Below are 14331 nucleotides of genomic sequence, written 5' to 3'. Positions count from 1 at the left end.
AGGCTGCAGAATATTCCATGATAGGCATGCAACACATTTTGGTTTTCCATCCATATCGGTCAGTGAACACTTGGCTTGCTTCCATGTAATGCGGCTACGAACATAGTTGTACAAATATCGCTTTGAGTCCCTGTTTTCCATTCTTTCGTGTATATACCCAGAAGTAGAATTCCTGGATCATATGGCAATTCTATGTTGAATTTTTTCAGCAACTGCCACTGTTTTACAGTAACTGTACCGTTTTACATTCTCACCAACAGTGTACAAGGGTTCTGATTTTTTCCCGTCCTCCCCCAGTACCTGTTATTTTCTGCTTTTGTTTGATAGTGGCCATCCTATGAGTGTGCAGTGGCGTCTCACTGTGGTTCTGATTTGCATTGCCCTGGTGATTAGATGTTGGGCATCTTTTCATGTGTTGTTTGGCTATTTGAATATCTCCTCTGAAGAAATGTCGATTTTCTTTGCCCATTTCTTAATTGGTTTATTTGGTTTTTGCTGTTGAGTTGCAGGAGTTGTTTACAACTGCATATTAACCTCTTATCATATATATGATTTGCAAATTTTTCCCCATTCTTTTTTTTGCGGTACGCCGGCCTCTCACCGTTGTGGCCTCTCCCGTTGCAGAGCACAGGCTCCGGACGCGCAGGCGCAGCGGCCACGGCTCACGGGCCCAGCCGCTCCGCGGCACGTGGGATCCTCCCGGACCGGGGCGCGAACCCGTGTCCCCTGCATCGGCAGGCGGACTCCCAACCACTGCGCCACCAGGGAAGCCCCTTCCCCATTCTTTGAGTTTCCTTTTCACTCTGTTGATAGTGGCCTTTAATATACAAAAGCTTCTCATTCTGAAGTCGTCCAACGTACCCATTCTTTTTCTCTTGTTGCTTGTGCTCTTGGCGTCACATCAAAGAGATCATTGCGGAATCCAATGTGATGAAGCTTCCCCCTGTGTTTTTTCCTAAGAATGTTATGGTTTTATCTCCTATATTTAGGTATTTGGTTCATTTTGAGTTAATTTTTCTATATACTATAAAGTCAGGGGCCAACTTTATTCTTTTGCATGTGGCTATCCAATTTTCCCAGAAGCATTTGTTGAAAGGTGGCTACTTCTTAAGCAGGAATTGTTTTCGTGGATGTTTCCAAAGCAATTTCTTACCATTTCAAAGGTCGAGCAGATAATGATTAAGTTGTGCATCACTTAGAAGTAGATTTTGACCTCTCACAAGTTGAAGAGTACTGAAGATCTAAGATCATTTACATCCCCCAGGAAGAAGAAATAATGTAGCCTTCTAGGGCAAAGAAGGAAGATCTGAAAACTGCAGGACATTCCACTGGTCAAAGTACATCTGCCTGGTTTGCTTTCTCCAAACTGCCACACTCAGTTGGGTAGAGCGGCCTCCCTCCTACCTGACAACCTTGGAGGTTGGTGAGGAAGATGTCCTCACTTTTTCTTTGGAGTCTGGTTATTTTATTGACATTTTCTGAATCATATGGTGAAGCTGGAGGACTTGTGCTGCAGAGACGAAAAAGAAATACTGACCTCCAACAGTAAGTAGACACACGGATTATTTCTGCTGATGGAATAGGGTGGTTCCTCATCAGTTTTCACAAAGAACCAGGTAAGCAAAGGTGTAATTTTTCTTGAGGAAGACAATGATGTTAAAAACAGACAGGGGAAAACAGTTGTATTGATGTACAGAAGTATCTTTTTATACACAAACTTTTCATCTATCATTTTGCAAATTAGGCAAGCATACAATTACTAGGAGATATCTCCAGGAAATTTGCAAAGGAAGAAATGGCAGATGAGCAGGGAGAATTTAGTTGAGTTGACCACAAAGCAAAGGTGTATGCAGTCTGTAGTTATTCAGTGAGAAACTTTGTTCTTTAGACTTAAAAACTATATGCCATAATTACCAATACATTCTCTGGCTTGGATTATGCAGGCCTCGAATGACGGCAGAGAGGGGCAATTTAGTGTTTCTTACTGGATCATCTCAAAACATTGAATTTAGAACTGGATCCCTGGGAAAAATTAAATTAAATGATGAAGACGTCAGTGAATGTTTACATCAGGTAAAATACACTGGAAATGCATTGAAGTAGTTTTGTATATTTGTATATGGTTACTTGATTGAACATGCCTATGTTTTTTTAAAAAAATTTATTTTTTTTTATACAGCATGTTCTTATTAGTTATCTATTTTATACATATTAGTGTATACATGTCAATCCCAATCTCCCAGTTCATCCCCCCCCCACTTTCCCCCCTTGGCGTCCATACGTTTGTTCCCTACATCTGTGTCTCTATATCTGCCTTGCAAACCAGTTCATCTGTACCATTTTTCTAGATTCCACATATATGAGTTAATATATAATATTTGTTTTTCTCTTTCTGACATACTTCACTGTGTATGACAGTCTCTAGGTCCATCCACATCTCTACAAATGACCCAGTTTTGTTCCTTCTTATGGCTGAGTAATATTCCATTGTATATATGTGCCACATCTTCTTTATCCATTCGTCTGTCAGTGGGCATTTAGGTTGCTTCCATGACCAGGCTATTGTAAATAGTGCTGCAGTGAACATTGGGGTGCCTGTGTCTTTTTGAATTATGGGTTTCTCAGGGTATATGCCCAGTAGTGGGATTGCTGGGTCAGGTGGTAATTCTATTTTTAGTTTTTTAAGGAACCTCCATACTGTTCTCCATAGAGCTGTATCAATTTCCTTTCCCACCAACAGTGCAAGAGGGTTCCCTTTTCTCCACACCCTCTCCAGCATTCGTTGTTTGTAGATTTTCTGATGATGTCCATTCTAACTGGTGTGAGAAAGAGGCCTATGTTAATCTGTACTTTGAATCTTTAGCACAGGGAACATAATTGGAGGTGAAACAAGTCCTTGTAAAGAACGATGCCCTAGGGTTAATGAGGGGTACCGGTCATAATTCTAGCAGGAAGTGGCTCGCTGTGTAGGCTTGTTTACTCTAGTCCACAGAAGGTGCAGAGGGTGATAGTGGGGCCTCTTTACAAGGGGACCAAGGATGGAGGGGGACCGTAGAAAGGGGTAGATGTGACCAGTTTACTTTTCCCACCCAACGGAATTGGCCAGTTCTTATTGAATGTTTTCAGTGCTCATTATTTCCTACATCATGCAGGCCTATCAGTCATAATGTTAGAAGTTGGTATTTAGAGCTTATTATGGGCTGTCCACTGTGCTCCGCACTTTATGTGCGTTGTCTCATCCAACCCTCACAGCTGCCCTGTGAGGCTGGCGTGATGATTACCCCTTCAGTAAGGGAGGTAGAGGAACTCTGCAGCAACATGTCCAAGGACATACATTAAGTGGCTGAACCAAGATTTAAAACCTGAACAGTCTCATTCCAAGCCAGGCCTCTTTCACGCATTCGAAAGTGTTATTACGGGAAAATATGCAAATGGAGAATTCCTTGATATATTGTTACTGAAAGGGTAAATGGAATTATGCCACGGCTATTTTAGTCCAATGTTTATTATATGTGGCATTGTTCTGGTTATTCTAATAATGGGCAAGATCTCAGGGCTTAAAATAGAACACTCAAATTTTAAAAATTTTATTCTTATATACACGATTTTTTCACTAGCATTCTCTTCCTCCTCCTTTTTCTTCTCCTCCTTTTTCAAATTAGATCCAGAAAAACAAAGATGATATTACGAACTTAAAAAGAGGTGCAGTTGGTCTGCCTCAGAATATTTCTACTCAAATCCACCAGCTTGATTCCAAGGTGAGTCTGACCTCCACATCCTCAGAGCAAATGGGTTCTCCTTAATTCAACTTTGTAAATAATTCTTTTCCAGAAGATATGCCAAATTTGTATCCTCTTTAGAAACGTAGTGTTGTGATCGTGGGCTTTTCGGTTAAATGACCCAGCTCTAGTAGAGGGTGTAGAGGTGGTGATGGACCATGGTTGGAAATTCTGTGACCAGAGATTGTGGTGTAAGTCGGCTTTGCTCACGTGCTGATAGCACAAGGTGGATGGGTCAGTGTCACTTAGGAAAATTCCCAGAGTCACCATGCACAGAGAATCAATGAAACAACATATCATTGGGTTGCACTTCTTAAAAAAAAAAAAATGCATGCCATGGAAGAGAGTAGGAAGGAGGGGAAGCCTGGAGGGGAGAGAAAAGAGGAGGGAAAAGGCAATAAGAAAAGGAACAAACAGATAAAGTAAGTCCCCAGCAGAAGGTATTAGGAAAATATGTCACAGGATAACATTATATATGACATGCCTTTGAACCAGCTAACAGGTGTTTTCTCCTCCCCACTGCTAGCTCGTGGATCTTGAGAGAAAATTTCAAAGGTTACAGCAGGTAAGTCCTGTAACTACTAGATAGCCCACATCTTTCATTGAAAATACACTAGCATCATTGATGGAGCTGGTATTCTTATCTTAAGGTGGATGGAGAATCAATATCAAGGACTTTGCTTTTCCCATGATTTAATTCTCATCACAATTTAAAAAAAATTTTATTGCAGTCTAGTTGATTTACAATGTTGTGTACAGCAAAGTGAATCAGTTATGCATATACATCTGTCCACTCCTCTTTAGATTCTTTTCCCATATAGGCCATTACAGAGTACGGAGAGAGGTCCCTGTGCTCTACGGTAGGTCCTTATTAGTTATCTGTTTTCTGTCTAGTAGTGTGTCTGTGTCCCTCCCAGTCTCCCAATTTATCCCTCCCCCCACCTTTTCCTCCTGGTCACCATAAGATTGTTTTCTACATCTGTGATTCTCTGTTTTGTAAATAAGTTCATTTAATTCTCATCACAAGTCATAGTTCCCAGGACACAGATGAAGCAAAGAGAGCCTCAGAGAGAGACGAAGGTCACTGCGCACGTGAAGTCCTCTGACTCTAAGTGTAGCCGTCCACCATTACAAAGGTGCAGAGAGATTGGGCTTTGCCCTAAATGGTGCTGAGTACGCCTGCCATCCTCTGCTCTCAGTTTCGTCTGCAAACGGAGGGAACAGACTTCATTTTCTCTCTGAGTCACCAAATATTTTTTTTAAATGTGAAGAATAATTTGCCCCTATTTTAATTTTTAAAACAGAATTAGACAAAGATTCGGTGAAATTAACGGGATAGCTTTCCTTGCATAATCACTTGTCCTCTCTAAAGCAGTCTCCTCTGCCCCCAAAGGCATTACAAACCTTACAAGACTGGAACGGGTAGCTGACAGAGGGTAAGATCCCCCAGGTTCTATAGACAAAGGCAGGTCTGTCTGTGACTCCGGTCCGAAAGCAGTCACGTGAGCGCGAGACTGGAGGGTGTATCTAAACCACAGGCCACATTTCCAATAAAGGGTCTCGGAGTGAAAAGCGTGCAGTTATCTTAACCCAGGGGAGGAGGGGTGGCAGCAAAAGATGATCATATTTCAAGTGCTTATCTGGAGGTACCAAAGATAAGAACGACAGCAAAAGAACCGGAACAAGAGAAATGTCCGTGTGATGCCCACACCTGAAACCTCGACCCTTGTCTACCAATGTACATTTGTCAGGTGAACAACGCTTTTCCAAAGAGTAGAGTGAGAGTCCTCGCCTGTCACTCATGCCTCACCCCGTCCCTGGTTAAATGCATGTTAATAGTGAAGGAACATCAATAGGACTGATGATATCAAACGCTTTGTTTTGTCATAAGAGAGTTGACATGAAGAAGAACTTAAGTAATGGGTTTAAAGTCTGGAGGAAGACGCTCCACTGATCAGGAGTAAAATGTAGAGTTTTATATACATACCTGCTCTGACACACAGAAAGCACGATTGTCTCGCTGACCATCCTGTCTTTGTTTCAGACACACGACAGAAAGGTCTGCAGCAGCGATCCGTGCCAGCACGGCGGAAGCTGCCTCGATCTCCAAGATTCCTTTTTTTGTATCTGTCCCTCACAGTGGAAGGTGAGTCCCTTGGTCTTTGGTTAAAAATGGTGGTGAGTCAGCGTCGGGGGTTTCCTTGGAGCCCTTCAGGCATGTTTAATTCTCCATCCAAGGTTTCTAGGATTCTGTGGTCTCCTGAATCAGAATGAATGACACCACGTACGCCAGAATCCGAACAGCGGCGGGCACGATCCTATCACCCACTGAATACTAAGCCATCTTAAGGAGGGTTCACTGGACTGGATACTACATGTTATGCTGGCTAGCATGAATTTAAATTGTTCAGCCTTGAAAGTAGTAAACACATCTTGATATAACCTGTACGTTTTCCTGCCCTTTTCTATGAATGATGAAAGTGTTCCTGACATGTGCATTAAAAAGAAATTACGTGACTCTTCCCAGGCAGAGCTCCATAGTGAAATGAGGCTTAGTCTGTAGAAGGATTCTTCTCGTGTGACTGGTGTGATCTGCGGAGAGCTCTTTGTCTCTGCTGGGCGATACCTGAGTGCCAGAGGAAGGTGACTGGAGATCAGTCTCAATTTTAATGTATTTGGCTTGACCGAGGATTTCTTTGCTGCCCGTGTTTAAATCCTTCAGCGTATCCTGTGAAGACTGGCCCCAGATGCCTCTGTGACCTGCGACACCTGACTTTGTTCTTTGTCTGAACGCAGGGACCTCTGTGCTCCGTTGACGTTAACGAATGTGAGATTTACTCCGGAACACCCTTGGGCTGCCAGAATGGAGCCACGTGTATAAATACAGCAGGAAGTTACAGGTAACTTTTTTCTTTCCTTTTTTTTTTTTTAAACCAATAAGTATCTCTTTTTCATACTCACAGGTCTGCATATTAGCCACGGTGGCTCCACCTCATTTAGGTTTGGTGTGCATGTCTCATTCTTAGCCGTGGGCTGGAGGTGTCCCAGCTGCCTGAGAAATGTCCTTCTCAGGGCCAAGGTCAAAAGCCCCCAGAGAGTTAAACAGAAATGTGTAAAGTCTCTTAAAGCTTTAGCTCAGAACTGTCACTTTTGCCTGTTTTTTTGGTTTTTAAAAAAATATATTAGGGTGTGTTTTTGAAGGGCTAAGACATCCCCTGGTTAAAAGTGTCCAAGATTAAGTATCTGTGTCACCAGCAAAATTAGGTGCTCCCTGGGGAAGTCACGTGGTGCTTATTTAACATGCACGTAGCTCTTTACTTAGAGGGAAAAAAGCTTGTGTGACCTCAGCTCTCACCCCATGAAGAAACCCTTTCCCTGGCATCTCTGAGGAACGGGAAGGAGGCCACCATGGCTGGGGTGGAGTGCGGATGGCCCGGGGCAAGATGAGGCTGGAGGGTTAGTTAGGAGTCGGAGCATCAGAGCTGCAGAGCCACCGAGGAGCCTTTACTAGAAGAGGGAGGGACCCCCCCACCCCGTACCAGCGAGGCCCCCGCTGCCCTCATTCCACAGAGCAGAGAGCTGATAGATGACATCAGGACATCTCCACTCAAGCGCTAAGTGCCGTGTCAGCCGTGACCGGAGCAGGGATGGAACTGAGGTTTTCTTCGCACGGTTAACGCTCACCGTCTTTCTTCAGTCAAAGCCAGCAGGCCCCCAGCGCAGCCGGCAGGCCTCCCCGTCTTCTCCTCTGATTGTGCCGCTGTCACGTGGCTCTCGCCTACCGCAGCGTCCCGCCCCACGCAGGCACCGGCCTCTGCAGGAAAACCTCCTTCCCTTACAGAGCCGACTTAGGCATCCCTTTGCGTCCACGTTCCCATCAAACTCTAGGAATGTTGGTCTTTAAAGCCACACTGGCTGATGCACTATCTCGTTAAACAATCAAGTCCAAAAATGTATGGCAGGTCAATGTCAGACTGTTTCTGTAGTTTCTTAAAAAGCGCTTTAAAAAACCCTCAAACCTCTAGACATGATCTTTCCCTATAGTTTGGTGGATCGCCTACATGCTGTGATTCTTAAAAGATACAGAAATTGGTTCTGTTAGGACAGAATCTCTGGGTGTGACCTCCCTGGAGCGAAGAGCAATTATTTACTCTGTCACTAGCGTCCCTGATGTCTCGTTGTCCAGCTCCCTTGCAACAATCCATTCTGACCTTTCCGGCAAACATGAGCACGGAAATTTTGGTTTGGGCCTTGTCACCTGTTAACACACTCTTTTCTCCAAAAGCAGCCACGGTCTTACTCTTTTTCATTTAGTTGATCCTCTTGTTCTTTTGACCTGATCTTGAAAATTTTTGCTCATCGCAAGGTACAAACTTATCTCATTCAGACTTCTGATGGCTGTGTCTGTGAGTTTCAATGTCATGCACATTGTACCGCCTGTGATTTTGTTTCTCATTTAAAGGAACCCCCGATCCCTGCTTTTATAAACATTCAAACTTGGGCCAGATCCAGAATGCAGGTCTAATCTTCCATTGCCTTGAAAGCATTATCTCCTCATTGCTGTTTATGGGCATTTATCAATGAAAATTGCTGCTTGCAGATATCGGTGGCAAATGACTCCCTGGCACTAATCGTTCCCTCCTTCCTGTTATTGAGGAATGTCCCGGAGATTAGTTCTCACTCTTGGTCTTCTGTTATCATCACTGTCTGCTGGAGTCTTGCAAGTCAACACAATAACAAATGTGTGCAGCAGGGGGGAGAGAGCCATAGACGAAGCCCAAATCGTTTTTTCTCCCCAGGACAAATTTGCATTTTTACCCCTGCAAAATGGAAAAGCAAAGAAAAATTTTAACACAAGTATTTGCTGCCTGTCAGAGGTTAAGTTTTCCAGATACAAACTAGAAGGAGAGAATGAGGGGGAGAGAGAGAGAGAGAGAGGAGAGAGGAGAGAGGGAGGGAAGGAGAGAGTGAGGGAGAGGGAGAGGGAGAGAGAGAGAGAGAGAGAGAGAGAGGGAGAGAGGGGGAGAGAGAGAGAGAGAGAGAGAGGGAGAGAGAGAGGGAGAGAGAGAGGGAGAGAGGGAGAGAGAGAGAGAGAGAGAGAGAGAGAGAGAGAGGGAGGGAGAGAGAGAAGGAGAGGGAGGAGAGAGAGAGAGGGAGAGAGGGAGAGGGCGGGAAGGAGAGAGGGAGGGAGGGCCATTGTATTCGTTGAGAGCTGCCTAAATGGCAGATTCAGCTTGATAGGGCAGCGCCGAGTTATTTTCTCTTGCGCCGTCCTATCAAAGAAAGCCCAAGGACGGACTGTGCTGACCCCGGGAGTGGTTTTGGTTTCCGGTTTCTGCCCTGCATAGATTTGCTGGGGGACGCTAGGGAACACAGCACTTCAGTCTGGTTTCTTCTTGCTGTGGGGATGGTTTATGAAGCCTCATGAATTCCAGCTGATTATCTATGACCTAAATACTCTCATTCAGGCATATGATGAAGTCCTTTTGAAGGAATAAAAGAGCACGTCGAAAAATGTACATGAGCATACGATTAAACGCTTGCCTTGCGGAATCTATGTGGAATGAAACAAAGATCCTTTAGATATTTTCTCGAGTTCTGCTAATTACGTGAGGTGAAATCCTTGTTAATCAGTAGCTTCCCTGAGACTAGAAACCCCTAATGGAAACTTCTGTGGGCAGTTGATGAAGGCAGACTTGAGACCCTGTCGAATAATCTGGATGTGCAGGCATGTGTCTGTGGTGAGCAGTTTGCTCTGAATTTGCAGCCTTCTTCAGTCTCTGACTCTTAGAGCCCACTTACTTGAGGGAGACAAGGGAGTCTTTATTGAAGGGTATTAATGATTTTTAATTATAAAGACCTTTGAAAGACAAAGCACTATGCAAATACTAATTCGTTGGAAGCCCCATTTGACAGAAAAATTTCTGGTAAAAATTCTTTCTTGGAGTAGTGAAAGTAGAGCAAGAAAAACCATCGTCTGTTTCCCCCGACGCCTGTGGCTCGTGGTCTTGTCCCAAGAGCTCAGACAGCTGACAGGTAATCTTCTGCCACTTCTCAACACGGTTATAGCCTCTTTATTCTGAAGAAGTGATTCCTATTGTTTCCTGCCGACTATGGGATTGACAGTCCGTGGGATCTACATTTGCCATGCATGGGTGGTGCATGGTATATACTTCAGGCTCAGATCTAGGTGGCTTTATAGGGCAAAAAAAAAAAAAAAAAAATTGAGTTTGTTTTTTCTCCAAGAACGCAATGGTGTTTATCATATTTTATTTTACTTACGTCCATTCTTATCACTGGTAGATTCTAAAATAGGCAGAGCTTATGATGGAGGATCATCTGGTTTTCGCTCAGATGGTAGTTAGGTATTAAACATATTACCTCTTTCAGTTAGTCAGTTATATTAATATTGAACCATGGACCCTAGCGCAAGTTAAACTATGACCATGAAAATATATGTGACCTCGTCTCCATTGCCAAATGCACTTGCAATGTTTTTGAAGATGGAAAAGCCTCGTTTTTTTTCTGCTGGGACCAAATCAGCAATAGAAGGTCGTTACAAAAGTGACGTCTTCAGGGAGGCATATAATTCACTACTTACTCTTTTTCCTTAAGGGTGTATCCAGACACCTTGAGAATATACATTTTGCATATGCAAACACTGTTATGTTAAAAAGACATGTAAAAACGGAAACTCTTCAACTAACTGTCCCTTTCAGAACACGGGAATGCGATGTGGAAAAACAATAGTACAGGAATAACACTGACGTTTTCATTCATCTTCTGCCAATTGCGCATCATTCTGTGCCGTGGGCAGTTTGAACCTTGCCAGTAAAATGGGATTAAACATATTTGTCCTTGAGGATCACAGTAAGGAAATTGCTCTTGTATTTGGCTTCCTTCCTCCCGTTATGCTTTCTTCTTCTCATGTTATCTAAACTTAATGAGAGAAGTATACTTTGTATCTCATTAGGGAAGTGCGTAGGATGAGGAAATATACTCTTCTCCAAATGACAATAGCAAGGGCGAAGGAAGAGAGAGGATGTAACTGCAGCTTCTTCTCTAATTTCACGTCCTTTTCCAATAGTAAAGCACTTAGTGATAAGATAAACGCACAGTTTTCTGAGCACTTCCTGTAGGAAAATGCCTTTAGACCCCAAGGTGAAAATAGTGTTCACAGATTGGCACTTATATTTTACAAGAAACAGAGGCAGAGGCAGTTATCATTACATGGTCTAAGGTGAAGCGTTAACCGGGAAGGGTCAAGATTTAAACCGAGGCAGTCTTGCCCCATGGGTTCCTGAATACTCAGACTGTCATACATCATAGACCCAGAAAGCTAGTAATGGTTGGTTTAAAGGTTAAAAAATTTTTCTTTTGGTGGGTGGAGGTGCTGGTAAAATAAACTTTTGGCCAGGAAGCCACCTGGATCAGATCCTCAAATGTGCTCAAGAGATGGTCCAAAGTCCTGCCATCTTCAAGAGTCTAATTAAATTGTCTGAAAGAATATTCTGTGTAAGGCTGGGAGAGTGAAGAGGAAAGGGAAGAGAATATGAGAGGGGGAGTATGGAAAAAGAGAGATGAGAAGAAGATAAATAGCTGTGGGTAAGGAATGAATAATTGAATTTCTTTTTAAGTTTAATCATGTATTGCTATCAATCTATGACCTTAATGAGAAAGGCTACCTTGGAATGCTCAGAAATGTAATTTATTAATGGAACAGGTTTTACAGAATTGTATATTGATGTTGCAAATTGCATGGGACATACTTATACCAAAAAAGTATTTATCGGAAATTCACATCTTAAACCGGGCACCCTGTATCTGTATTTGCCAGGTCTGGCCGCCCCACATGTGAGTGCCTGAACGGTGTTCACCAGACTCTTACTCTCCGCCTCCGGCCGCATTCGTTGCTCTCTTTCTTCCTTAGAACCCACTCGAAGGTGCCACCACAGCAGTTGTTTCTGGGGCTTCCACGGCTACACCGAGTTCTGTGCCCAGAGTGTGGCTCCTAGAGCTTCTCCAACAACCGAGCTCCCCTTTCCCTCACTGTCAATCACACATTTGTTTTTATCCACGGACACCAGCTGAGCTCTTCGTGCCTCAGCATGTAGCCTTAAAAGAGCTTCTTTCCCAGGTAGAGTGGCCCCTTTTCCGGAACACTCAGAAACTAGCTAACGGTCCGTGGCCACACAGGTCCTCCTCGTCCCCTGACTCCGCCCTCGGCCCCAGTGGCCAGCACGGCTCTAGTCAGGCCAACGGTGCCCCGCGGGCCTGGCTCTGGCTCTCTCAGCGGTGCTCAGACGTGTGTAAAGAAGTGTAGCTCTGTGATTCCTCTACCTCCTCCCCGTCCCCCAGCCGCCGCCTCCCACCGTCCACATTCCCTCTGAAGCTGCAGGACAGATACAAAACTAACTCAGCAACTTTACGATTACCATAGCTTAAAAGGACTCTGCGTAATTGATTATTACTGAACTGACATCTCATGACATAACAGCCACGGCTAGTTTGGGTAGTAGGTGCCCATTACATCTTGTGAGTTACAATGTGACAATGAAAGAAATGTTACTGTGTTAACTCCTGTCTTACGGATACAAGTGTTGCCCTTGTAGCATAATCATCCTCATCATAGGCTCTGAGAGGTGGATATACCACTGTCCCTGAGGTTATGCAGGCCTAGAGAATACTCGGGAATTCACCCATTCGGTCAAGGTCACCTGTGCTTACTGGCAGGTGCAGCCGGCTGCGGTGATCTCTCCCTTTACCGTCCTGATGAACTCCATGCCCCTTAGTTTATAGATGGCTGCCCTCTGAAAGCACTGTTGGATGACCTGATAGCAGAAGAATTTATAGCGCTAGTCGCGCCCTCTCACCCCATAGTCGAGGTGATGACACATTCACTCAATCTGCCGCTTAGAGAAGAGCACGGCGATTTTCTCCCAGGACGCCAGCCAGTGAATCTGGTTTGCTGGTTTACGGTTCCACGTGCCGATCGCTGGCCTGCAATCGGAATTACTGCTGTTCTTTTTACGGATGCTAAGAAACAGGTCCTGACGTTGAGCTCTGTGTGGCCAACAGTTGCCTCTGCTCGCCTGAGACCCACGGCCCCCAGTGTGCCTCCAAATACGATGACTGTGAGGGGGGCTCCCAGGTTCGCTGTGTTCACGGCGTCTGCGAGGATCTGGTCCGAGTGCAGCCTGGAGAGGTGGGTGTCCTCCGGAGTGGGGCCCCTCGGGAGAGGCCTGGCTATTAGTTCCTCGCTCTGCATAGCTGTGCACAAGCAGGATCCTGTGGGGCCGCAGAGGGGAGCCACGCCCTGCCCTTAAGCCGGCCTCAAAAGAGGAAGGCTGTCACCCTCGTCTATGACGAAACAGACAACGGGACCCAGAGGTTGATTTCATTATATAAATCCGAGCATTTTTTTTTTTTTTTTTTTTGCGGTACGCGAGGGTCTCACTGTCGTGGCCTCTCCTGTCGCGGGGCACAGGCTCTGGACGCGCAGGCTCAGCGGCCATGGCTCACGGGCCCAGCCGCCCCGCGGCACGTGGGATCCTCCCGGACCGGGGCACGAACCCGCGTCCCCTGCGTCGGCAGGCGGACTCGCAACCACTGCGCCACCGGGGAAGCTCCCGAACATTTTTTTTATATGCTTCGTCCATGCATCTCGCTGTGAGACATGACCTTCTCTTGGCCTTGTGAGTTGTAACGGTGACAAGACATGGCAACCCCAAAGGCCTGCCCGTGTTTGCGACATTCAATTTTAAGGAGTCTGGATTTTTCTGGCCCCTGAGCCCCTGTGACTGCGGCAGACTCCACTTCCCTGAGCGTCCCCTGTGCTCTGGGTCCTGGCGACCTGGATTCCTGGCCTTCAAGGTCGCCCAGCCCTGGCCCACTTGGCCTTGCTGGAGACCTTCCGGTCTTTATTTTTAGTTCTGTTTTTTTCTGCCCACGTGATGGAAAATGGTTCCCTTCCAGCCATGGTGGGAGGGGGGGCGGTGGGTGGAACCTTCCAAAAGGAAACAAACAATTGATTTTCCAAGGTCTGCGCCTACATGGGTGTTTTTCCCTCTAAAAGCAGAGCAGGCTGGTTGATTGATTTTAATTATATTGATTTACAGCTCTTGACCATTGTTACCCTTTCCCAGGCATCTCTGGGGGCAAATGACAGGTCTCCCTTATTCTAAAATAAAGCTGTTTCCCTTTCTTTCATGGTCTGGTCTAAACGCTTAATCATATGGGAAGAAAAAGAGAAGCCACTCGACTGGCCTCGTGGACGTGAACATTAGAGGAAAACTCGGCTGTGGGCTCGGTGAGATTTTTCCAAGGCTTTTCGTGCTCGTTTTTCCTGACGGCCTTTCTCCACACCCTTGTCGTCCTGCCAGCCCAAGTACAGCTGCCGCTGCGATGCCGGGTGGACGGCCCCGTCGAACAGCATGGCCTGCACGCTGGACAGAGACGAGTGCAGCCTCTGGCCTGCGCCTTGCTCGGCGCTCGTGCAGTGTTTCAACACGCCGGGCTCCTTCTACTGTGGCGCCTGTCCCGCAGGTATATG

At 45.4% G+C, this 14331-nt stretch overlaps 1 protein-coding gene across 1 annotated transcript in view; it reads left to right on the top strand.

Annotated features, from left to right (window-relative positions):
- The first annotated feature begins 1430 nt into the window (after nucleotides 1-1430).
- CUBN (cubilin) overlaps nucleotides 1431-14331 on the top strand; it is a 269145-nt gene continuing 256244 nt past the window's right edge. The window contains exons 1-8 of the mRNA XM_059059248.2: nucleotides 1431-1545; nucleotides 1944-2073; nucleotides 3663-3758; nucleotides 4306-4344; nucleotides 5824-5925; nucleotides 6576-6679; nucleotides 12858-12984; nucleotides 14162-14324. Coding sequence (XP_058915231.1) covers nucleotides 1433-1545; nucleotides 1944-2073; nucleotides 3663-3758; nucleotides 4306-4344; nucleotides 5824-5925; nucleotides 6576-6679; nucleotides 12858-12984; nucleotides 14162-14324 — 874 coding nt within the window. The 5' untranslated portion in view covers nucleotides 1431-1432. The remainder of the gene's footprint in view (nucleotides 1546-1943; nucleotides 2074-3662; nucleotides 3759-4305; nucleotides 4345-5823; nucleotides 5926-6575; nucleotides 6680-12857; nucleotides 12985-14161; nucleotides 14325-14331) is intronic.

The sequence above is a fragment of the Kogia breviceps genome, chromosome 3 (genome assembly GCF_026419965.1).
Source record: "Kogia breviceps isolate mKogBre1 chromosome 3, mKogBre1 haplotype 1, whole genome shotgun sequence".
NCBI classification, from domain to species: domain Eukaryota; kingdom Metazoa; phylum Chordata; class Mammalia; order Artiodactyla; family Physeteridae; genus Kogia; species Kogia breviceps.
Note: the sequence above shows the minus strand (reverse complement) of the source record. Positions and strands in the feature narration are given on the sequence as shown.